Source organism: Bombina bombina, chromosome 10 (assembly GCF_027579735.1).
Source record: "Bombina bombina isolate aBomBom1 chromosome 10, aBomBom1.pri, whole genome shotgun sequence".
In the NCBI taxonomy this organism is placed as follows: Eukaryota; Metazoa; Chordata; class Amphibia; order Anura; family Bombinatoridae; genus Bombina; species Bombina bombina.
Genome location: NC_069508.1, coordinates 161,740,412 through 161,767,170, shown reverse-complemented (window position 1 = coordinate 161,767,170; position 26,759 = coordinate 161,740,412). Strand labels below are relative to the sequence as shown.

At 43.7% G+C, this 26,759-nt stretch overlaps 1 protein-coding gene across 1 annotated transcript in view; it reads left to right on the top strand.

Annotated features, from left to right (window-relative positions):
* PODN (podocan) overlaps window positions 1-26,759 on the top strand; it is a 173,025-nt gene that overhangs the window by 70,222 nt on the left and 76,044 nt on the right. Inside the window, exons 2-4 of the mRNA XM_053693459.1 lie at window positions 1,548-1,800; window positions 9,661-9,754; window positions 17,404-17,468. Coding sequence (XP_053549434.1) covers window positions 1,552-1,800; window positions 9,661-9,754; window positions 17,404-17,468 — 408 coding nt within the window. The 5' untranslated portion in view covers window positions 1,548-1,551. The remainder of the gene's footprint in view (window positions 1-1,547; window positions 1,801-9,660; window positions 9,755-17,403; window positions 17,469-26,759) is intronic.

Genomic DNA, 26,759 nt, shown 5'->3' with positions numbered 1-26,759 from the left:
TGATTGTGTGTATATCAGTATCAGACCTTAGTGACTGTGCATATATCAGTATCAGACCTCAGTGATTGTGTGTGTGTATATTAATATCAGACCTCAGTGATTGTGTGTATATCAGTATCAGACCTCAGTGACTGTGTGTATATCAGTGTCAGACCTTAGTGTTTGTGTGTATATCAGTGTCAGACCTTAGTGTTTGTGTGTATATCAGTATCAGACCTTAGTGTTTGTGTGTATATCAGTGTCAGACCTTAGTGTTTGTGTGTATATCAGTATCAGACCTTAGTGTTTGTGTGTATATCAGTATCAGACCTTAGTGTTTGTGTGTATATCAGTGTCAGACCTTAGTGTTTGTGTGTATATCAGTATCAGACCTTAGTGTTTGTGTGTATATCAGTATCAGACCTCAGTGACTGTGTGTATATCAGTGTCAGACCTTAGTGATTGTGTGTATATCAGTATCAGACCTTAGTGATTGTGTGTATATCAGTATCAGACCTTAGTGATTGCGTGTATATCAGTGTCAGACCTTTGTGGTTGTGTGTATATCAGTGTCAGACCTTAGTGTTTGTGTGTATATCAGTGTCAGACCTTAGTGGTTGTGTGTATATCAGTGTCAGACCTTAGTGGTTGTGTGTATATCACTGTCAGACCTTAGTGATTGTGTGTATATCAGTGTCAGACCTTAGTGTTTGTGTGTATATCAGTATCACACCTTAGTGGTTGTGTGTATATCAGTGTCAGACCTTAGTGATTGTGTGTATATCAGTGTCAGACCTTAGTGTTTGTGTGTATATCAGTATCACACCTTAGTGTTTGTGTGTATATCAGTGTCAGACCTTAGTGGTTGTGTGTATATCAGTGTCAGACCTTAGTGTTTGTGTGTATATCAGTATCACACCTTAGTGATTGTGTGTATATCAGTGTCAGACCTTAGTGTTTGTGTGTATATCAGTGTCAGACCTTAGTGTTTGTGTGTATATCAGTGTCAGACCTTAGTGATTGTGTGTATATCAGTGTCAGACCTTAGTGTTTGTGTGTATATCAGTATCACACCTTAGTGATTGTGTGTATATCAGTGTCAGACCTTAGTGATTGTGTGTATATCAGTATCAGACCTTAGTGATTGTGTGTATAACAGTGTCAGACCTTAGTGATTGCGCATATATCAGTATCAGTCCAAGCAAAAAGAAAGACGAGGAGCACTGGAATAAAAACAATTCCATTTATTAAGCCATATTAAAAACACAGAAGAACAATGAAAAAAGTACAAAGAAAAAGCTCCCACTATGAACAGTGAAACAGCTGACTCATTTCCTCTGGGGCCGTAATTATAGTTGATCAGTATCAGACCTCAGTGATTGCTGCATCATTTATGTTACATATTGATATTAGAATACTGTAACCATGACCTAAACGTAACCACGCATGTCACATACTATGCTAAACTGACCCCAAGTGTCCCTTGTAATAAGCAGACACTACCCATGTAATGCATTAGTTCTGCCTGTGCTATAATGGTGCCTCACACTTATCTGGGTTCTCTGCAGGGAAATGCATTTGCATATTCGTGTTCTAGTCATGTGGCTTTTGCTGGCCTCCCGTGGAGTGTATGGCCAAGAGGAAGAAGAGGAAGATTATTACTTAGAGATTCCACTGGAAGAGGTGTCACCAAGTCCTTCTTCCCTACTCTGCCCCAAAGATTGCAGCTGCACCGAGGAAGGAGTGGTAGACTGTGCTGGAGTGGACCTCAGGGAGTTCCCCACTGACTTACCCAGGTTTACTAATCACCTTTCCCTCCAGGTAAGTGATGGAATGATGCACAGATATTATGCAGCTATGTTGTCTAAAAACTGTGTCCTGTCTGCTTGTGCTCCATCATCCCTGCTTCATTATAGTCACTACCTCCTGGTTGTACTTTAGCATCCCTGCTCCATGATAGTCACTACCTCCTGGTTGTACTTTAGCATCCCTGCTCCATTATAGTCACTACCTCCTGGTTGTACTTTAGCATCCCTGCTCCATCATAGTCACTACCTCCTGCTTGTGCTCCAGCATCCCTGCTCCATCATAGTCACTACCACCTGCTTGTTCTCCAGCATCCCTGCTCCATCGTAGTCACTACCTCCTGCTTGTTCTCCAGCATCCCTGCTCCATCGTAGTCACTACCTCCTGCTTGTGCTCCAGCATCCCTGCTCCATCACATTCGCTACTTCCTGCTTGTGCTCCATCATCTCTTCTCCATCGTAATTACTACCTCCTGCTTGTGCTCCATCATCCCTGCTCCATTGTAGTCACTACCTCCTGCTTGTGCTCCATCATCCCTGCTCCATTGTAGTCACTACCTTCTGCTTGTGTTCCAGCATCCCTGCTCCATCGTAGTCACTACCTCCTGCTTGTGCTCCAGCATCTTTGCTCCATCGTAGTCACTACCTCCTGCTTGTGCTCCATTATCCCATCTCCATCGTAGTCACTACCTTCTGCTTGTGCTCCATCATCCCTGCTATATCGTAGTTACTACCTCCTGCTTGCGCTCCATCATTCCTGCTCCATCGTAGTGAATACCTCCTGCTTGTGCTCCAATTTCTTCTGTTAAGTGTGATCAGTCCACGGGTCATCATTACTTCTGGGATATTAACTGCTCTCCTACAGGAAGTGCAAGAGGATTCACCCAGCAGAGCTGCATATAGCTCCTCCCCTCTACGTCACTCCTAGTCATTCTCTTGCACCCAGCAACTAGATAGGTCGTGTGAGAGGACTATGGTGATTATACTTAGTTTTATATCTTCAATCAAAAGTTTGTTATTTTAAAATAGCACCGGAGTGTGTTATTACCTCTCTGGCAGAGTTTGAGGAAGAATCTACCAGAGTTTTGCTATGATTTTAGCCGGAGTAGTTAAGATCATATTGCTGTTCTCGGCCATCTGAGGAGTGAGGTAAACTTCAGATCAGGGGACAGCGGGCAGATGAATCTGCATAGAGGTATGTAGCAGTTTTTATTTTCTGACAATGGAATTGATGAGAAAATCCTGCCATACCGATATAATGTCATGTATGTATACTTTACACTTCAGTATTCTGGGAGAATGGTACTTCACTAGAATTACACTGTAAGAAAGACATAAAGCTGTTTAATAACTAGAGATTATGTTTAACGTTTTTGCTGGAATGTAAAATCGTTTTCATTTGCTGAGGTACTGTGTGAATAAATGTTTGGGCACTATTTTTCCACTTGGCAGTTGCTTAAATCTGTTTTTTCTGTCAGTTTCTGTTCTCCCTCACTGCTGTGTGTGTGGGGGAGGGGCGCTTTTACTATGCATCAAATATTTCAGTCAGCAACTCATTGTATTCCCTGCATGATCTGGTTCATCTCTACAGAGCTCAGGGGTCTTCAAAACTTATTTTGAGGGAGGTAATTTCTCTCAGCAGAGCTGTGAGAATTATAGTTTGACTGAGATAAAAACTTTTATTCTGTAATTTGTTTCCTGCTTTCAGAAATTGTTATCTTTGCTAATGGGATTAAACCTTTGCTAAAGTTGTGTTGTTTACAAGGATTGAGGCTATAACTGTTTCAATTTATTAATTTTTAACTGTCATAGATCTTCTGTGCTTCTTAAAGGCACTGTACGTTTTAATATTATTCTATTTGAATTGTATTTCCAAGTTGCAAGTTTATTTGCTAGTGTGTTAAACATGTCTGATTCAGAAGATGATACCTGTGTCATTTGTTGCAATGCCAAAGTGGAGCCCAATAGAAATTTATGTACTAACTGTATTGATGCTACTTTAAATAAAAATCAATCTGTACAAATTGAACAAATTTCACCAAACAACGAGGGGAGAGTTATGCCGACTAACTCGCCTCACGTGTCAGTACCTACATCTCCCGCTCAGAGGGAGGTGCGTGATATTGTAGCGCCGAGTACAGCTGGGCGGCCATTACAAATCACATTACAGGATATGGCTACTGTTATGACTGAAGTTTTGGCTAAATTACCAGAACTAAGAGGTAAGCGTGATCACTCTGGGGTGAGAACAGAGTGCGCTGATAATATTAGGGCCATGTCAGACACTGCGTCACAGGTGGCAGAACATGAGGACGGAGAACTTCATTCTGTGGGTGACGGTTCTGATCCAAACAGACTGGATTCAGATATTTCAAATTTTAAATTTAAACTGGAAAACCTCCGTGTATTACTAGGGGAGGTGTTAGCGGCTCTGAATGATTGTAACACAGTTGCAATACCAGAGAAAATGTGTAGGTTGGATAAATATTTTGCGGTACCGACGAGTACTGAGGTTTTTCCTATACCTAAGAGACTTACTGAAATTGTTACTAAGGAGTGGGATAGACCCGGTGTGCCGTTCTCACCCCCCTCCGATATTTAGAAAAATGTTTCCAATAGACGCCACCACAAGGGACTTATGGCAAACGGTCCCTAAGGTGGAGGGAGCAGTTTCTACTTTAGCTAAGCGTACCACTATCCCGGTGGAGGATAGCTGTGCTTTTTCAGATCCAATGGATAAAAAGTTAGAGGGTTACCTTAAGAAAATGTTTGTTCAACAAGGTTTTATATTGCAACCCCTTGCATGCATTGCGCCGATCACGGCTGCAGCGGCATTCTGGATTGAGTCTCTGGAAGAGAACATTGGTTCAGCTACTCTGGACGACATTACGGACAGGCTTAGAGTCCTTAAACTAGCTAATTCATTCATTTCGGAGGCCGTAGTACATCTTACTAAACTTACGGCGAAGAATTCAGGATTCGCCATTCAGGCACGCAGGGCGCTGTGGCTAAAATCCTGGTCAGCTGATGTTACTTCTAAGTCTAAATTGCTTAATATACCTTTCAAAGGGCAGACCTTATTCGGGCCCGGGTTGAAAGAGATTATCGCTGACATTACAGGAGGTAAAGGCCATGCCCTGCCTCAGGACAAAGCCAAAGCCAAGACTAGACAGTCTAGTTTTCGTTCCTTTCGTAATTTCAAAGCAGGAGCAGCATCAACTTCCTCTGCACCAAAACAGGAAGGAGCTGTTGCTCGCTACAGACAAGGCTGGAAACCTAACCAGTCCTGGAACAAGGGCAAGCAGACTAGGAAACCTGCTGCTGCCCCCAAAACAGCATGAATTGAGGGCCCCCGATCCGGGATCGGATCTAGTGGGGGGCAGACTTTCTCTCTTCGCCCAGGCTTGGGCAAGAGATGTTCAGGATCCCTGGGCGCTAGAGATAATATCTCAGGGATACCTTCTGGACTTCAAATACTCTCCTCCAAGAGAGAGATTTCATCTGTCAAGATTGTCAACAATCCAGACAAAGAAAGAGGCTTTTCTACGCTGCGTACAAGAGCTCTTGTTAATGGGAGTAATCCATCCAGTTCCACGATCGGAACAGGGACAGGGGTTTTACTCAAATCTGTTTGTGGTTCCCAAAAAAGAGGGAACTTTCAGACCAATCCTGGACTTAAAGATCCTAAACAAATTCCTAAGAGTTCCATCGTTCAAGATGGAGACTATTCGGACAATTTTACCTATGATCCAAGAGGGTCAGTACATGACCACTGTAGATTTAAAAGATGCTTACCTGCACATACCGATTCACAAAGATCATTACCGGTACCTAAGGTTTGCCTTCCTAGACAGGCATTACCAGTTTGTGGCTCTTCCATTCGGATTGGCTACAGCGCCAAGAATCTTCACAAAGGTTCTGGGTGCTCTTCTGGCGGTACTAAGACCGCGGGGAATCTCGGTAGCTCCATACCTAGACGACATTCTGATACAAGCTTCAAGCTTTCAAACTGCCAAATCTCATACAGAGTTAGTGCTGGCATTTCTAAGGTCACATGGATGGAAGGTGAACGAAAAGAAAAGTTCACTCGTTCCACTCACAAGAGTTCCCTTCCTGGGGACTCTTATAGATTCTGTAGAAATGAAGATTTACCTGACAGAGGACAGGCTAACAAGACTTCAAAGTGCTTGCCGCACTCTTCATTCCATTCAACACCCGTCAGTGGCTCAATGTATGGAGGTAATCGGCTTAATGGTAGCGGCAATGGACATAGTACCCTTTGCACGCTTACACCTCAGACCACTGCAACTGTGCATGCTAGGTCAGTGGAATGGGGATTACTCAGACTTATCCCCTTCTCTGAATCTGGATCAAGAGACCAGAAATTCTCTTCTATGGTGGCTTTCTCGGCCACACCTGTCCAGGGGGATGCCATTCAGCAGACCAGACTGGACAATTGTAACAACAGACGCCAGCCTTCTAGGTTGGGGTGCCGTCTGGAATTCCCTGAAGGCTCAGGGACTATGGAGTCAGGAGGAGAGTCTCCTGCCAATAAACATTCTGGAATTGAGAGCAGTTCTCAATGCCCTCCTGGCTTGGCCCCAGTTGACAACTCGGGGGTTCATCAGGTTTCAGTCGGACAACATCACGACTGTAGCTTACATCAACCATCAGGGAGGGACAAGAAGCTCCCTAGCTATGATGGAAGTATCAAAGATAATTCGCTGGGCAGAGTCTCACTCTTGCCACCTGTCAGCAATCCACATCCCGGGAGTGGAGAACTGGGAGGCGGATTTCTTAAGTCGTCAGACTTTTCATCCGGGGGAGTGGGAACTTCATCCGGAGGTCTTTGCCCAAATACTTCGACGTTGGGGCAAACCAGAGATAGATCTCATGGCGTCTCGACAGAACGCCAAGCTTCCTCGTTACGGGTCCAGATCCAGGGATCCAGGAGCAGTCCTGATAGATGCTCTGACAGCACCTTGGGACTTCAGGATGGCTTACGTGTTTCCACCCTTCCCGTTGCTTCCTCGATTGATAGCCAGAATCAAACAAGAGAGAGCATCAGTGATTCTAATAGCACCTGCGTGGCCACGCAGGACTTGGTATGCAGACCTGGTGGACATGTCATCCTGTCCGCCTTGGTCTCTACCTCTGAAACAGGACCTTCTGATACAGGGTCCCTTCAAACATCAAAATCTAACTTCTCTGAAGCTGACTGCTTGGAAATTGAACGCTTGATTTTATCAAGACGTGGGTTTTCTGAGTCAGTTATTAGTACCTTAATACAGGCTAGGAAACCTGTTACCAGAAAGATTTACCATAAGATATGGCGTAAATACCTACATTGGTGTGAATCCAAAGGTTACTCTTGGAGTAAGGTTAGGATTCCTAGGATATTGTCTTTTCTACAAGAAGGTTTAGAAAAGGGTTTATCTGCTAGTTCATTAAAGGGACAGATCTCAGCTCTGTCCATTCTGTTACACAAACGTCTGTCAGAAGTTCCTGACGTCCAGGCTTTTTGTCAGGCTTTGGCCAGGATTAAGCCTGTGTTTAAAACTGTTGCTCCACCATGGAGTTTAAACCTTGTTCTTAATGTTTTACAGGGCGTTCCGTTTGAACCCCTTCATTCCATTGATATAAAGTTGTTATCTTGGAAAGTTCTATTTTTAATGGCTATTTCCTCGGCTCGAAGAGTCTCTGAATTATCAGCCTTACATTGTGATTCTCCTTATTTGATTTTTCATTCGGATAAGGTAGTCCTGCGTACTAAACCTGGGTTCTTACCTAAGGTAGTTACTAACAGGAATATCAATCAAGAGATTGTTGTTCCTTCTTTATGCCCAAATCCTTCTTCAAAGAAGGAACGTCTACTGCACAACCTGGATGTAGTCCGGGCTCTAAAATTTTACTTGCAGGCAACTAAGGAATTCCGACAAACGTCTTCTCTGTTTGTCATTTACTCTGGGCAGAGGAGAGGTCAAAAAGCTTCCGCTACCTCTCTTTCTTTTTGGCTTCGTAGCATAATTCGTTTAGCTTATGAGACTGCTGGACAGCAGCCCCCTGAAAGAATTACAGCTCATTCTACTAGAGCTGTGGCTTCCACTTGGGCCTTCAAGAATGAGGCCTCTGTTGAACAGATTTGCAAGGCTGCAACTTGGTCTTCGCTTCATACTTTTTCCAAATTTTACAAATTTGACACCTTTGCTTCATCGGAGGCTATTTTTGGGAGAAAGGTTCTTCAGGCAGTGGTTCCTTCTGTATAAAGAGTCTGCCTATCCCTCCCGTCATCCGTGTACTTTTGCTTTGGTATTGGTATCCCAGAAGTAATGATGACCCGTGGACTGATCACACTTAACAGAAGAAAACATAATTTATGCTTACCTGATAAATTCCTTTCTTCTGTAGTGTGATCAGTCCACGGCCCGCCCGGTTTTTAAGGCAGGTAAATATTTTTTAATTTATACTCCAGTCACCACTTCACCCTTGGCTTTTCCTTTCTCGTTGGTCCTTGGTCGAATGACTGGGAGTGACGTAGAGGGGAGGAGCTATATGCAGCTCTGCTGGGTGAATCCTCTTGCACTTCCTGTAGGGGAGCAGTTAATATCCCAGAAGTAATGATGACCCGTGGACTGATCACACTACAGAAGAAAGGAATTTATCAGGTAAGCATAAATTATGTTATCTCTGCTCTATCACAGTCACTACCTCCTGCTTGTGCTGTGCCATCCATGCTTCATCACAGTCACTGCCTCTCTGCTTGTGTTACAGCATCTCTGCTCCATTGCAGTTACTACCTCCTGCTTGTGCTCCACCATCCCTGCTTCATCACAGTCACTACCTCTCTGCTTGTGCTCCAGCATCTCTACTCTATCGTAGTCACTACCTCCTGCTTGTGCTCCACCATCCCTGCTTCATCACAGTCACTGCCTCTCCGCCTGTGCTCCAGCATCTCTGCTCCATCAGTCACTACCTCCCGCTTGTGCTCCACCATCCCTGCTTCATCAGTCACTGCCTCTCAGCTTGTGCTCCAGTATCCCTAATACATCAGTCACTGCCTCTCGTCTTGTGCTCCAGCATCCATGCTACATCACAGTCACTGCCACTCTGCTTGTGCTCCAGTATCCCTACTACATCACAGTCACTACCTCTCCACTTGTGCTCCATTATCCCTGCTCCATCGTAGTCACTACCTCCTCCTTGTGCTCCAATATCTCTGCTCCATCGCAGTCACTACCTTCTGCTTGTTCTCCAGCATCCCTGCTACATCATTGTCACTGCCTCTCCGCTTCTGCTCCAGCATCTTTGCTCCATCACAGTCACTGCCTCCCCGCTTGTGCTCCAGCATCTCTGCTCCATCGCAGTCACTACCTCCTGCTTGTGCTTCACCATCCCTGCTACATCACAGTCACTGCCTCTCTGCTTGTGCTCCAGTATCCCTGCTACATCACAGTCACAACCTCTCCACTTGTGCTCCAATATCCCTGCTACATCACATTCCCTGCCTCTCTGCTAGTGCTCCAGCATCCCTACTACATCACAGTTACTGCCTCTCTGCTTGTGCTCTAGCATCCCTGCTACATCACAGTCACTACCTCTCTGCTTGTGTTCATCTTTTCATGCTATATCACTGTCGCTACCTTTCGGTCTGTGTTGCGCCTTCTATGTATCTTTATTGTTACTACCTTTCTGCTTCTCTGCCTGTGCTGTTTTGTCCATGTTCCATAATTAATATTGCTTTTCAGTTCATGCTCTGTTACCATTACACACTCTCTTTGCTTTGAGGACAGTTCTCTTTATGTCCATATTCTTACAATATTTCTTGTCTGCTACTTTGTTTTGAGCTTCTCTAATGGGTATCTTGGTTTTAATACAGAATAACCAGATAGAAGAGATACCTCCAGAGGACCTGACCAGATTGTACAGACTTGAGACCCTAAACTTGCAAAACAACCGACTGGCTTCACGAGGTGACCACACATAGAAGGTGTATGCTCTGCAGTAGCTCTACTCTGTGTCCCTGTTTCTTTCCCTGACTCATCCAGTCTATGCTCCTGAACACGTATGAGCTCCTCTCCTACTTTATATGTTTCATATTTAAATGAGAGAGGATATTTGGTTGCTGTGAGAGGAAGAGCATATATGTGCACTTCATGGATAATGGGATAATGAAATATATATGGGGCTTTGAATAGAAGTTTGAACTACTATGAATGCACACAGTATTTTTAAGCATCACTTCTGCTGACTAATGTGCCACTTATCCTACTGGCAACTGATACACCACCTATCCTACAGCTAACTCATGTGCTGCCCATCCTACAGCTAACTCATCAGCTAAACATCCTACAGCTATCTCATGTGCTGCCCTTCCTACAGCTAATTCATGTGCTTCCCATTTTACAGCTAATTCATGTGCTGCCCATCGTACAGCTAATTCATGAGCTACCTACCCAACAGCTAACTCATGAGCTACCCATCCTACAGCTAATTCATGAGCTACCCATCCTTCAGCTAACTCATGAGCTACCCATCCTACAGCTAACTCATGAGCTGCCCATCCTACAGCTAACTCATGTGCTGCCCATCCTACAGTCATGAGCAACCCATCCTACAGCTAACTCATGAAGTGCCCATCCTACAGCTTACTCATGAGCTACCTATCCTATAGCTTATTCATGTGCTGCCCATCCTACAGCTTATTCATGTGCTGCCCATCCTACAGCTAATTCATGTGCTTCCCATCGTACAGCTAACTCATGTGCTGCTCAATCTACAGCTAATTCACAAGCTACCCATCCAACAGCTAACTCATGAGTTACCTATCCTACAGCTTATTCATGTGCTGCCCATCCTACCGCTAATTCATGAGCTGCCCATCCTACAGCTAACTCATGAGCTACCTATCCTACAGCTTATTCATGTGCTGCCCATCCTACCGCTAATTCATGTGCTGCCCACCATACAGCTAACTCATGAGCTACCCATCCTACAGCTAACTTATGAGCTGCTCATTCTACAGCTAATTCATGTTCTGCTTATCCTACACCTAACTCATGAGCTACCCATCCTAAAGCTAACTCATGAGCTGCTTATCCTACAGGTAACTCATGAGCTGCTCATCCTAAAGCTAACTTATGTGCTGCCCATCCTACAGCTAATTCATGAGCTGCTCATCCTACAGCTAACTCATGAGCTACCCATCCTAGAGCTAGATGCTTATCCTACACCTAACGCATGAGCTACCCATCCTAGAGCTAACTCATGTGCTGCTTATCCTACAGGTAACTCATGAGCTGCTCATCCTAAAGCTAACTCATGTGCTGCCCATCCTACAGCTAATTCATGAGCTGCTCATCCTAAAGCTAATTCATGAACTGCTCATCCTACAGCTAATTCATGAGCTGCTTATCCTACAGCTAATTCACGAGCTGCTTATTCTACAGCTAATTCATGAGCTGCTGATCCTACAGCTAATTCATGAACTACCCATCCTACAGCTAACTCATAAATTGCCCATCCTACAGCTTACTCATGAGCTACCCATCCTACATCTAATTCATGTGCTGCCCATCCTACAGCTTATTCATGTGCTGCCCATCCTACAGCAAATTCATGTGCTTCCCATCGTACAGCTAATTCATGTGCTTCCCATCGTACAGCTAATTCATGTGCTTCCCATCGTACAGCTAATTCATGTGCTTCCCATCGTACAGCTAATTCATGTGCTTCCCATCGTACAGCTAACTCATGTGCTGCTCAATCTACAGCTAATTCACAAGCTACCCATCCAACAGCTAACTCATGAGTTACCTATCCTACAGCGTATTCATGTGCTGCCCATCCTACCGCTAATTCATGAGCTGCCCATCCTACAGCTAACTCATGAGCTACCTATCCTACAGCTTATTCATGTGCTGCCCATCCTACCGCTAATTCATGTGCTGCCCACCATACAGCTAACTCATGAGCTGCCCATCCTACAGCTAACTAATGAGCTGCTCATTCTACAGCTAATTCATGTTCTGCTTATCCTACACCTAACTTATGAGCTACCCATCCTAGAGCTAACTCATGAGCTGCTTATCCTACAGGTAACTCATGAGCTGCTCATCCTAAAGCTAACTTATGTGCTGCCCATCCTACAGCTAATTCATGAGCTGCTCATCCTACAGCTAACTCATGAGCTATCCATCCTAGAGCTAGATGCTTATCCTACACCTAACTCATGAGCTACCCATCCTAGAGCTAACTCATGTGCTGCTTATCCTACAGGTAACTCATGAGCTGCTCATCCTAAAGCTAACTTATGTGCTGCCCATCCTACAGCTAATTCATGAGCTGCTCATCCTACAGCTAACTCATGAGCTACCCATCCTAGAGCTAGATGCTTATCCTACACCTAACGCATGAGCTACCCATCCTAGAGCTAACTCATGTGCTGCTTATCCTACAGGTAACTCATGAGCTGCTCATCCTAAAGCTAACTCATGTGCTGCCCATCCTACAGCTAATTCATGAGCTGCTCATCCTAAAGCTAATTCATGAACTGCTCATCCTACAGCTAATTCATGAGCTGCTTATCCTACAGCTAATTCACGAGCTGCTTATTCTACAGCTAATTCATGAGCTGCTGATCCTACAGCTAATTCATGAACTACCCATCCTACAGCTAACTCATAAATTGCCCATCCTACAGCTTACTCATGAGCTACCCATCCTACATCTAATTCATGTGCTGCCCATCCTACAGCTTATTCATGTGCTGCCCATCCTACAGCAAATTCATGTGCTTCCCATCGTACAGCTAATTCATGTGCTTCCCATCATACAGCTAATTCATGTGCTTCCCATCGTACAGCTAATTCATGTGCTTCCCATCATACAGCTAACTCATGAGCTACCCATCCTAGAGCTAACTCATGGGCTGCCCATCCTACAGCTAATTCATGAGCTGCTCATCCTAAAGCTAACTCATGAGCTGCTCATCCTAAAGCTAACTCATGAGCTGCTTATCCTACAGCTAATTCATTAGCTGCTTATCCTACAGCTAATTCATGAGCTGCTTATCCTACAGCTAACTCATGAGCTGCCCATCCTACAAATAATTAATGTGCTGCTCATCCTACAGCTAATTCATTGGATGCCCATCCTACAGCTAATTCATTGGCTGCCCATCCTACAGCTAACTCATATGCTGGCCATCCTATAGCTTATTCATGTGCTGCCCATCCTACAGCTAATTCATGTGCTTCCCATCATACAGCTAACTCATGTGCTACTCAATCTACAGATAATTCATGAGCTACCCATCCAACAGCTAACTCATGAGCTACCCATCCAACAGCTAATTCATGAGCTGCCCATCCTACAGCTTATTCATGTGCTGCCCATCCTACAGCTTATTCATGAGCTACCCAACGTACAGCAAACTCATGAGCTACCCATCCTAGAACTAACTCATGTGCTGCTCATCCTACATCTAACTCATGAGCTGCTCATTCTACAGCTAATTCATGTGCTACCCATCCTACAGCTAACTCATGAGCTACCCATCCTAGAGCTAGCTGCTTATCCTACAGCTAACTCATGAGCTGCTTATCCTACAGCTAATTCATGAGCTGCCCATCCTACAGCTAATTCATGTGCTGCTCATCCTACAGCTAATTCATTGGCTGCCCATCGTACAGCTAACTCATGTGCTGCCCATCGTACAGCTAACTCATGTACTGGCCATCCTACATCTAACTCATGTGCTTCCCATTCTTCAGCTAACTCATGTGCTTCCCATTCTTCAGTTAACTCATGTGCTTCCCATTCTTCAGCTTACTCATGTGCTTCCCATTCTTCAGTTAACTCATGTGCTTCCCATTCTATGGGCAACGGTGTGTGTTTATTAGTAGAGTCACACAGATTGTACACTAGTACTGGAATATAGATAAACTAGTCCTAAAGTCCATGTACATGGGCCATTTTCTGCAGTGCAGTGATACTACTTGCCTGCACTCCCCTCCGGCTATGCACCACACCCACTTCTTCTAGCCACGCTGCCTGGCCACGCCCCCACCACACCCGCTCCCGTCCACCCTCTCTTCTGTCTGATCCTCACTGACGGTTCTTTCCTGACGGCCAGGTATGTTTGTCCTTGTGCAGTCTCTACTGCGCATTATAGCTTCAGACAAACATACCTGGCCTTTTATAATATAGGATGGGTCCTGAAATAGAATCTACACATTATCCTATGTTTATGTTTGCAGAGAGGGCTCTGGGAACATCTAGGTCTGGTGAACTAAGATGTTCCCCTATGCGCTTGCTCCTTCTGTTACTCACACATCTGTTACTTAAAGGGACACTGAGCACAATTTTTTTCTTTCATGATTCAGATAGAGCAGCAATTTTAAAGGGACAGTCTACACCAGAATTGTTATTGTTTTAAAAGATAGATAATCCCTTTATTACCCATTCCCCAGTTTTGCATAACCAACACAGTTATATTTATATACTTTTTTCCTCTGTAATCATCTTGTATCTAAGCCTCTGCAAACTGCCCCTTTATTTCAGTTATTTTGACAGACTTGCAGTTTAGCCAATCAGTGCTGGCTCCCAGGTAACTTCACGTGCATGAGCACAGTGTTATCTATATGAACCACATGAACTAACACCCTCTAGTGGTGAAAAACTGTTAAAATGCATTCTGAAAAGAGGTGGTCTTCAAGGTCTAAGAAATTAGCATATGAACCTCCTAGGTTAAGCTTTCAACTAAGAATACCAAGAGAACAAAGCAAAATTGGTTATAAAAGTAAATTGGAAAATTGTTTAAAATTACATGCCCTATCAGAATCATGAAAGTTTATTTTGGACTAGACTGTCCCTTTAAGCAACTTTCTAATTTACTCCTATTCATTTTTTATCATTCTCTTGCTATCTTTATTTGAAGAAAAATGCATCTAAGCTTTTGTTTTTGTTTTTGGTTCAGTACTCTGGACAGCACTTTTTTATTGGTGGATTAATTTATCCACCAATCAGCAAGAACAACCCAGGTTGTTCACCAAAAATGGGCCGGCATCTAAACTTACATTCTTGCATTTCAAATAAAGATAGCAAAAGAATGAAGAAAATTTGATAATAGGAGTAAATTAGAAAGTTGCTTAAAATGTAATGCTCTATCTGAATCACAAAAGAAAAAAATTGGGTTCAGTGTCCCTTTAATATTGCCCAGTTTGTCTTCACTTCTGTACTCCCTGCTCACATTTTTGGGTGTCTGCATTGTTGATTGATTATGGAGATTACAGGGCAGTGGAAGGAGTGGAAATTCAGCCTTCACAGTCATTGGGGTAGATTTAACAAGCAGTGGATGCTGCTTTCTACATCCGAAGTATAAACTTAAGTTAAGAAGCAGCGCTGCTCCTTAACTTCTGTGGCGGATTGCAATCATCCCGATGCGATGCAATCTGGATGATTGAAACCCCCTGCTAGCGGCCGATTGACAGCAAATGTGAAGGGGGTGGCATTGCACAAGCAATTCACAAGAAATGCATGTGCAATGCCAAATGCCGACAGTGTATGCTATCGGCATTTAGCGATGTTGGGCAGACATGATTCGCTGTAGCATTTGTTAAATCTACTCCTTAAACTCTCTATTTTGTTTGTTACCCTTCCTGCTACCATTTGTGTTTGTAGGAAGAAATCTGTGAGTCTCTCAACAGCTTCCTATTTTTCTTTTTGACTGCATCTCTCTCAATCTGTCTCATTCTCATGTATACAAACATGTGCATACACATACATATAAGCAAACATACATACACACATATGCACACGTACACACACATACATATGCACACACATACACACACACGTACGCACACAAATACACAAACATATATGCACACGTACACACACATACATATGCACACACATACACACACACATGTACGCACATATGCAAATACATATAAGCAAACATACATGCACACGTACACACACATACACACACATACATATGCACACACATACACACACATACATGTACGCACATATACTCACACATATACACAAACATACATGCACACATATGCACACGTTCACACACATACACATACACACATGTACGCACATATATGCACACATATACACAAACATACATGCACAATCACATATACACACACACACATACGCACACAGACATATACACACACAAGACATATACACACATTTGCACACATGTGCACACATCCGCACACACACATACCCACACACAGATACGCACATACCCACACACATATACACAAAATGCATGCACACACACATGCACATATACTCATACATGCATACATACACACATATACACATATATACACGCAAATACACACACATACATACATACACAAATATATATATATATATATATATATATATATACACACACATGCATACATACGCACACACATATGCACACATATATACATATATACTCACGCATACATATGCATACATTTTCGTACACATACACAAACATATGCACACATATGCACACACATATACACACATATATACATACATACACATATATATATATATGCACACATATATGCACACATATTTACACATATATGCACAAATACACACACACACAAGAAAAAGGATGGATTTCTCCAGCACTGTGAGATGAAGGAGAGACAAACCCAGTGCAATATAGCACTGCATGATATGAGAGTTTTGTTACACTTACACTTTGTGCATTGTATTTCATATTCCTTCACACTTCAGATTGGGTCATTTTCAGTATTATTACATTTAAGCATTAAAAAATTAGGATCACACTTTATATATTTCTGTGTATCTATTATACTTTACATTGCACTTGGTCTGTTCTATATTGTAAAATAAAGCACAGCTTCAGAAAACTGGGCTGAACAAGGCAGTTCCCAAGGTATGTCTGAAGCTCTCTCACAAGTCTTGGATAAGCAGTTGTGCTGTAAGCAGTTTAAACAAGCTGGCCTTACTGATTTTTCTTGACAGTTGTTTATCTCTTTAGAGAAACTTTGCTTATCGAGACCATAAAAAGTAATGATGCTCTCTGGCAAACTGAAACTGTCAGTTTTTTAATTTTATTTTAAATAGAAGAAATACAAAGCACAATGTAATTTGTAAAATATAAATATACAAAGTATGATCCTACTTTGTTAAAGTTACACAGAAACTGTGAAAGCATAATCAGAATTTGTAAAATCAAAATCCTAAATACACTGTTGTATATAAAATATAATACAAAATAGAAAGTGCAAAGTTTAGATGTAATAAAACTTAATCTGAAGTAATATAAACTACAAAGCACAAAGTGTAAATCCAGCAGAACTGTCATGCCATGCAGTGCTATATTGCACTGGACTTATCTCTCCTTCACATACAGAAATGCAGGGAATGCCCCTTGGAGAAGTAGAGGAAAATCTGTCTTTAAATAATTTCACTAGGGATCTTACAGTACTCGAGATTTATTTTATATTGTCTCACCTGAGCGGAGAGCTTTAGATCATCAGGCCCTAAGTCTCTCTGTCTGTCTAGTTTTTTTCTCTACTCACACTTTCACTTCTCTCTAATAGATGTTTCTCTCTCTCCTCAGGCCTACCGGACGACCTGTTTGAGCACCTGGAGAGCCTGAGCTATCTGTACCTTGCAAATAATATGGTAGGTTTCAGGACGCTGTGCACATCACTGACGCTGCAGTAAACTGCTACCTTGCTTATTGGAACCGCTTAGTGTCAAGTGATAAACTGTCACAAAACCATGTGGCACCACCGTTGCTAAATAAACATCTCCAAGGTCATAGGCTAATGCACTATGGGCTCGATTCATCAAGAGAACCTGCAGTCCGTATTTATCAAGCAGCGGTCATCAGACCGCTGCTTCCCTACCCTCTTCTTCACCTCTTAGGTGGAGAATTTCAATCTCCCCGGTCCCGTCTGACCGGGGAGATTGTCAGCTCCTGCCCGCATGTGGTTGGCTATGCACAGGCAGGTTGCGGGATTGAACGCAATCACAAAATAGCACTCATGTGCAATATTAAATTCTACCAGCGGATTGCTGCCCTACGAGGAGAGCTTGGCCGGACAGGGGCAAATATGTACGCCCCTGTCCGCCCGAGTTTGATAAATCAAGCTCCTTATGTTCTCTTAGGGAGAAAACCTTAATACAAATAATACGAGTCTGTAAGAAAAAAAAGACCTTGTGGATCACATCAAAGACTTATTACATATCACGACCACGCTAACTCCCTCTTCACATAGACTTCTATGCAGCATGCTAAAGAAAGGCTTTCCCATTTATCACTCACGTGCTAACCCAAAACCTATGTTCTTCACAGAGAAGAAATTTTTCTTTTTTAATATATATATATATATATATATATATATATATATATAGATAGATAGATAGATAGATAGATAGATATACAGTATATTCTTTAGAGCCCTTTCTTGTCAAATACCTTTCCATGTACCATATCCCCTTTTAACCCTTTCAAAACAGTATTTTCTGTATTTTTTATTAAGAATGTTTATATATAAGTGTAAAACTTTATTTTAATATCTGTTACATGTGTTTTGTGAAACTTTTTTTTTTAACCCTTGCACTTTTTTTCAATTCTCAGGTCACGCTATTGGGGCTTTCACTCGAGTGCAACCCATATCTTTCAGTAACTTTCAGCACTAAACCTTCTCTGATATATTTTTTTTATTATATACTTGTAATATCTAATATTAGCACGTTCCTGCACGTACTGCTTATTGCGTCCTGCGCTAGCATTAGTGTGCCACTTGTAATCTGTTCCCAGAAGCTTTTGGCTGTCAAACAGGCCGTAGCACAATACGTAAAGAGGTTAAATGTCAGGCTGGCCCAGCCTTGATAATTATGATCGTATTTTGGCTGAGCCTGTATCAAACAAACATGTAAATACCACACAAACCAGATCTCAGAAGTGCTTTGAGTTGTTGCAAGATGCAGTTATGGTCCTCTGCTGCAAACTGAGTCTGTGACTGTTTAGATATGTCCCCAGCGTGTTTATTACTCAGTACAGACTTATTACAAGATTTCCTTGAGTGAATTGTTGGGCACCCTCTCTTCACAGCTAAAATGAAATACTTGGATATGATAATCTGGCAAACAACTGTACCAGGGCTGGAGCTGAGATTCTCAGGGCTATGTCTGTGAACTCCCGAGATACAGCTGCAGGAGCTGGGCCACTTCCCTGAGAACTGGCAGAGAATTTGGCTTTGAGCCGTGTGGGCTGTAGGGAAGGCTGAGTCGGTGACACACTTGGATAGATGAGTTATGGGAAAATATCATCTGCTGAAACTTTAAATCCAGTGCTAAAGTGCATACAAGGGCAGACAACGTCACCAAACAGGTCTAATTAGCTTTATCCCTATGACGAAGAAAAATATCTAAGATTTGGTCTTCAGGAAAATGGCCTGAAGGTCCAGCACAGCTAACTCTAAACCTAACACTAGATGTTTGTTGCAATTTACCGCCTGTAAAAGATGCACACAGAGTTGAATAGGTTAATGTGCTTGTGTTAGAGCCCAGACCATACAAAGGCTTGGGCTGATTTGAGTTATTGGATATTAGAACTAGGTTTTCCTTTTTATGTTGTGCTGCAGAGACTAATAACAACAAGGCAAGCAGCACTTTTAATTAAATATGCCCTCCATATTAGTAACTTTTTTAATGCTCCCTTTGTCTGTCTTGTTCTGTGTATTACTTATTGACTCCTTATTGCCTGCCTCTCTTGTATACTGTCTATCCTGCTTTCTGTAGTCTTACCTGTCTCTATTGTTCTGTGCCTCACTTATTGACTCCTTACTGACAGCCTCTCTAGTATTCTATCTATCCTGCTAACTGCCTTGAAACCTGTCTGCTGTGTTCCCAGTCTCTCATGTTCCCTGCCTGCCGTGTTCTAGTATTCCCAGCCTGCTGTGTTCCTAGTCTCTAGTGTTCCCTGCCTGCTGTGTTCCTAGTCTCTAGTGTTCCCTGCCTGCTGTGCCTGCTGTGTTCCCAGTCTCTAGTGTTCCCTGCCTGCTGTGTTCCCAGTCTCTAGTGTTCCCAGCCTGCTGTGTTCCTAGTCTCTAGTGTTCCCTGCCTGCTATGTTCCTAGTCTCTAGTGTTCCCTGCCTGCTATGTTCCTAGTCTCTAGTGTTCCCTGCCTGCTATGTTCCTAGTCTCTAGTGTTCCCTGCCTGCTGTGTTCCCCGTCTCTAGTGTTCCTGTCTGCTCTGTTCCTAGTCTCTAGTGTTCCCTGCCTGCTGTGTTCCCAGTCTCTAGTGTTTTCTGCCTGCTGTGTTCCTAGTCTCTAGTGTTCCCTGCCTGCTGTGTTCCCGGTCTCTAGTGTTCCCGGTCTCTAGTGTTCCCTGCCTGCTGTGTTTCCAGCCTCTAGTGTTCTCTACCTGCTGTGTTCCCAATCGCTAGTGCTTTTGATCTCTAGTGTTCCCTGCCTGCTGTGTTCCCAGTCTCTAGTGTTCCCTGCCTGTTGTGTTCCTGGTCTCTAGTGTTCCCTGCCTGCTGTGTTCCCGGTGTCTAGTGTTCCCTGCCTGCTGTGTTCCCGGTCTCTAGTGTTCCCGGTCTCTAGTGTTCCCTGCCTGCTGTGTTTCCAGTCTCTAGTGTTCTCTACCTGCTGTGTTCCCAATCTCTAGTGCTTCCAATCTCTAGTGTTCCCTGCCTGCTGTTTTCCCTGTCTCTAGTGTTCCCTGCCTGCTGTGTTCCTAGTCTCTAGTGTTCCCTGCCTGCTGTGTTCCCTGTCTCTAGTGTTCCCTGCCTGCTGTGTTCCTAGTCTCTAGTGTTCCCTGCCTGCTGTGTTCCTAGTCTCTAGCGTTCCCTGACTGTTGTTTTCCCAGTTTAGTGTTCCCTGCCTTTTGTAGTCTCTAGTGTTACCTGCCTGCTGTGTTCCCAGTCTCTAGTGTTCCCTACCTGCTGTGTTCCCAGTTTAGTGTTCCCTGCCTGTTGTAGTCTCTACTGTTACCTGCCTGCTGTGTTCCCAGTCTCTAGTGTTCCCTACCTGCTGTGTTCCCAGTTTAGTGTTCCCTGCCTGTTGTAGTCTCTAGTGTTACCTGCCTGCTGTGTTCCCAGTCTCTAGTGTTCCCTGCCTGCTGTGTTTCCAGTCTCTAGTGTTCTCTACCTGCTGTGTTCCCAATCTTTAGTGCTTCCAATCTCTAGTGTTCCCTGCCTGCTGTTTTACCTGTCTCTAGTGTTCCCTGCCTGCTGTGTTCCTAGTCTCTAGTGTTCCCTGCCTGCTGTGTTCCCTGTCTCTAGTGTTCCCTGCCTGCTGTGTTCCTAGTCTCTAGTGTTCTCTGCCTGCTGTGTTCCTAGTCTCTAGCGTTCCCTGACTGTTGTTTTCCCAGTTTAGTGTTCCCTGCCTTTTGTAGTCTCTAGTGTTACCTGCCTGCTGTGTTCCCAGTCTCTAGTGTTCCCTACCTGCTGTGTTCCCAGTTTAGTGTTCCCTGCCTGTTGTAGTCTCTACTGTTACCTGCCTGCTGTGTTCCCAGTCTCTAGTGTTCCCTACCTGCTGTGTTCCCAGTTTAGTGTTCCCTGCCTGTTGTAGTCTCTAGTGTTACCTGCCTGCTGTGTTCCCAGTCTTAAGTGTTTCCTACCTGTTGTGTTCCCAGTCTCTAGTGTCCCCAGTCTCTAGTGTTCCCTGTCTGCTGTGTTCCTAGTCTCTAATGTTCCCTGCCTGCTGTGTTCCCAGTCTCTAGTGTTCTCTGTCTGCTGGGTTCCCAGTCTCTAGTGTTCCCTGCCTGCTGTGTTCCCTGCCTCTAGTGTTTCCTGCCTGCTGTGTTCCCAGTCTCTAGTGTTCTCTGTCTGCTGGGTTCCCAGTCTCTAGTGTTCCCTGCCTGCTGTGTTCCCTACCTCTAGTGTTCCCTGCCTGCTGTGTTCCTAGTCTCTAGTGTTCCCTTCCTGCTGTGTTCCTAGTCTCTAGTGTTCCCTGCCTGCTGTGTTCCCAGTCTCTAGTGTTCCCTGCCTGCTGTTTTCCCAGTCTAGTGTTCCCTGCCTGTTGTAGTCTCTAGTGTTACCTGCCTGCTGTGTTCCCAGTATCTAGTGTTACCTGCCTGCTGTGTTCCTAGTCAGAAAAAAGTGTGTGTGGTTATACTAATGCCAGACCTATTCGACTCACAATGCTACCCCAATGCCGATATCCTCCCAATATCGGATCAAAATACAATAGTGCGAATAGGGGTGGGGAGCGCTATAATAGCTGTGAGTATGGACGTGTCTATTTATGACTGGGTAGCTTTGTGTGTCTCAGAAATATCGTTAATATCAATTTAACTTTATTATTTATCTGTGATATATCAGGACAATATGTCCAATATTCCTAGTGAGTGGGTGGCGAGCGTTGCACCAATTGTGGGTGTGGGGGTGTCTAGTCTAAAGGGCAGTTTGTCTATTGTGCTCCTATATCAGGACAGTATGTCCAATATTCCTAGTGAGTGGGTGGCGGCGTTGCACCAATAGTGGATGTGGGCGTGTCTAGTATCTCTATGTGCTCTGAAAGGCAGTTGCCTATTATGCTCCTAATTTTGTGTCAATATCTCTTTAAGTGCCTAATATTCTATATGTTGATTTGTGCTTATCCTACGTACAAGTGTTCAACAAATGTTCAACAAATGTTCGGATGTAATTGTGAAGGCATATATTTGCCAATATATCAGTGTGATGTTAGCATTACAAAAAAATATATGTCGAGAGAAAATTGTGATAGCACACAAATTCAGTTATCACATAAAAATTAAAATTAATGTTTTTACTTCTAAATATCGTACAAAACATCCGTTAAGAAATGCTGTTTCCTATAGGCGCAAAGTATTAAATAAAAAATGCTGTATATCACTTTAGCAACGGTTGCAATGTTACTTGCGGACTGATCAGTATACAGTTAAGTTGTGGCCACAACTCTATGTCCCAGTTTAAAAGGGGATATATCCAAATATCCAAAATAGGGTGTCTTATCCTCTGTATTGTAAAAGGCAAGTTTCACTCCCTCTTATCAGACCTCCGATCGCTCTTACCTCCTTTCCCTTTTTCGGATCAGTGGGTCTTGGAATGGTTGCTTTTATGTATCTCTTGTAACTTTGGATAGGAAAGGAAACTCGTCCTGTGTTAGCGTCTCTGTGTTTAGATTTCCCGGCAACTCGCTTCTACCCAATCACGTGTGGTGTCCGTTCCACGTGACCATGGAGAGCCAATCAGGTAACCGGATCGTGGGGGGAGTGTTTCTTCTTCGTGCTCGGTTCTTCTCAGGAGCCTCTGTATCCACACTGGATTGTCTTAATGTCTACGCGTTTCAGCGCTTCACTGCACCTTTATCAAGACTTCTAGTGTGTGTGTGTATAACTCCAGTCGGGCCGCAAAACTCCTCCCATTTTTCTCCTTTATTTCATTAAAGGGCATGTTCTTACAAAAAATTATTGCTTTTTCTTTTTTTGTTTGACTTTTGTGCTTATTTACAAAGTGAATTCATTTTTTTACACAGAATAAAGTATATGTGTAGTTTGATAGGTTACATACATATTCACATTATTGTTCCAAATATCACTTAAGCTTGAGATCTAAAGTCTCTCATCTAAATTATTTAGATAACATACAAATTATACTTCAGATGTTAGCTGCGATATCTCTCCCAAATTCTTTAGACAACAAATGAATTATTTATAGATCTATCCTTCAGATCTTGTAGTAATATGAAAGAAACATCTATTAACGAAAAAAAATGTATATATCTATAGACATGAAAAAATCTAATACAATTTTATCTAATTATGTACCTTTCTAACTTAATATCAAATAGGGTTTCACAGTATCTTATGCTAATTTTGTGGTGTCTTATAAGTAACATTGCAACCGTTGCTAAAGTGATATACAGCATTTTTTATTTAATACTTTGCGCCTATAGGAAACAGCATTTCTTAACGGATGTTTAAAATTGAGTGTTCTCAGTCTCTAGTGTTCCCTGCCTGTTGTGTTCCCAGTCTCTAGTGTTCCCTGCCTGCTGTGTTCCCAGTCTCTAGTGTTCCCTGCCTGCTGTGTTCCCAGTCTCTAGTGTTCCCTGCCTGTTGTGTTCCCAGTCTCTAGTGTTCCCTGCCTGCTGTGTTCCCAGTCTCTAGTGTTCCCTGCCTGTTGTGTTCCCAGTCTCTAGTGTTCCCTGCCTGTTGTGTTCCCAGTCTCTAGTGTTCCCTGCCTGCTGTGTTCCCAGTCTCTAGTGTTTCCTGCCTGCTGTGTTCCCAGTCTCTAGTGTTCCCTGCCTGCTGTGTTCCCAGTCTCTAGTGTTCCCTGCCTGCTGTGTTCCCAGTCTCTAGTGTTCCCTGCCTTTTGTGTTCCCAGTCTCTAGTGTTCCCTGCCTGCTGTGTTCCCAGTCTCTAGTGTTCCCTGCCTGCTGTGTTCCCAGTCTCTAGTGTTCCCTGCCTGCTGTGTTCCCAGTCTCTAGTGTTTCCTGCCTGCTGTGTTCCCAGTCTCTAGTGTTTCCTGCCTGCTGTATTCCCTGTCTGTAGTCTTACTTGTCTCTACTGTTCTCTGCCTCCCAAATCCCCTGCTTCTTTTGTTCTTTGTCTCTTGTGTTCCCTGTGTCTCTTGTGCTCTCTGTCTCTTGTGTTCTTTGTCTCTTGTGTTCTCTGTCTCTTGTGTTCCCTGTCTCTTGTTTTCCCAGCCTTTTGTGTTTTCTGTCTCTTCTGTTCCCTGCCCCCAGACTCTTGTGTCTCTTGTGTTCTTTGGGGCCCATTTATCAAACTCCGAACGGAGCTTGTGGGCCTCTGTTTCTGGCGAGTCTACAGACTCGCCAGAAACAGCAGATATGAAGCAGCGGTCTAAAGACCGCTGCTCCATAACCCTGTCTGTCTACTCTGATGGATCAGGTCCGCAAGACCTTTGATAAATAGGCCCCTTTGTCTTTTGTGTTCTTCGTCTCTTGTATTTCCTGTCTCCTTGTGCTCTATGCTTCTTGTGTTCCCTTCCACTTGTGTTCTCTGCCGCTTGTGCTCTCTGCCTCTTGTGCTCCCTTTCTCTTGTGCTCCCTGCCTCTTGTGTTCTCTGTCTCCTGTGTTCTCTGTCTCCTGTGTTCTCTGTCTCCTGTGTTATCTGTCTCCTGTGTACACTGTCTCCTGTGTACACTGTCTCCTGTGTACACTGTCTCCTGTGCTCTCTGTCTCCTGTGTTCTCTGTCTCCTGTGTCCTCTTTCTCTTGTGTTTTCTGTCTCTTGTGTTTCCTGCCTTGTGCTCCCTTTCTCTTGTGCTCCCTTTCTCTTGTGTTCTCTGTCTCTTGTGTTCTTTGTCTCTTGTGTTCTCTGTCTCTTGTGTTCTTTGTCTCTTGTGTTCTCTGTCTCTTGTGTTCTCTGCCTTGTGCTTCCGGCCTCTTGTGTTCTCTGTCTCTTGTGTTCTCTGTCACTTGTGTTCTCTGTCTCTTGTGCTCTCTGCTTCTTGTTTTCTCTGCCTCTTGTGTTCTCTGTCTCTTGTGCTCCCACTCTCTTGTGTTCTCTGTCTTTTGTTTTTCTCTGTCTCTTGTGCTCCCAATCTCTTGTGTTCTCTGTCTCTTGTGCTTCCTGTCTCTTGTGCTTCCTGTCTCTTGTGTTCTCTGTCTCTTATGTTCTCTGTCTCTTGTGTTCTCTGTCTCTTGTGTTCTCTGTGTTTTGTTTTCCTCTGTCTCTTGTGCTCTCTGTCTTTTGTGCTTCCTGTCTCTAGTGTTCCCTGTCTCTTGTGTTCCCTGTCTCTTGTGTTCCCTGTCTCTTGTGTTCCCTGTCTCTTGTGTTCCCTGTCTCTTTTGTTCTCTGTCTCTTTTTCTCCCTGTCTCTTGTGTTCCCTGTCTAAGTGTTCTCCCTGTCTCTTGTGTTTCCTGTCTCTTGTATTCTCGGTCTCTTGTGTTTCCTGTCTCTTGTATTCTCGGTCTCTTGTGTTCTCTCACTCTTGTGTTCTATGTCTCTTGTTCTCCATGTCTCTTGTTTTCTATGTTTCTTGTGTTCTCTGTCTCTTGTTCTCCCTATCTCTTGTGTTCTCTGTCTCTTGTGTTCTCTGTCTGTTGTATTCTCTGTCTCTTGTGCTCCCGGTCTCTTGTGCTCCTGGGCTCTTGTGTTCTCTGTCTCTTGTTCTCCCTGTCTCTTGTTCTAACTGTCTCTTGTGTTCTCTGTCTCTTGTGTTCTCTGTCTCTTGTGTTCCCTGTCTCTTGTGTTCCCTGTCTCTTGTGTTCCCTGTCTCTTGTGTTCTCTGTCTCTTGTGTTCTCTGTCTCTTGTGTTCCCTGTCTCTTGTGTTCTCTGTCTCTTGTGTTCCCTGTCTCTTGTGCTCCCAGGCTCTTGTGTTCTCCGTCTCCTGTGTTCTCTGTCTCTTGTGTTCCCTGTCTCTTGTGTTCCCTGTCTCTTTTGTTCTCTGTTTCTTGTGTTCTCTGTCTCCTGTGTTCTCTGTCTCTTGTGTTCCCTGTCTCTTGTGTTCCCTGTCTCTTTTGTTCTCTGTTTCTTGTGTTCTCTGTCTCTTGTGTTCTCTGTCTCTTGTGTTCCCTGTCTCTTGTGTTCTCTGTCTCTTGTGTTCACTGTCTTTAGTGTTCTCTGTCTCTTGTATTCCCTGTCTCTTGTGCTCCCAGGCTCTTGTGTTCCCTGTCTCTTGTGTTCCCTGTCTCTTGTGTTCCCTGTCTCTTGTGTTCCCTGTCTCTTGTGTTCTCTGTCTCTTATGTTCCCTGTCTCTTGCGTTCTCTGTCTCTTGCGTTCTCTGTCTCTTGTGTTCTCTGTCTCTTGTGTTCACTGTCTCTTGTGTTCCCTGTCTCTTGTGTTCTCTGTCTCTTGTGTTCTCTGTCTTTTGTGTTCCCTGTCTCTTGTGTTCCCTGTCTCTTGTGTTCCCTGTCTCTTGTGTTCCCTGTCTCTTGTGTTCTCCGTCTCCTGTGTTCTCTGTCTCTTGTGTTCCCTGTCTCTTGTGTTCCCTGTCTCTTTTGTTCTCTGTTTCTTGTGTTCTCTGTCT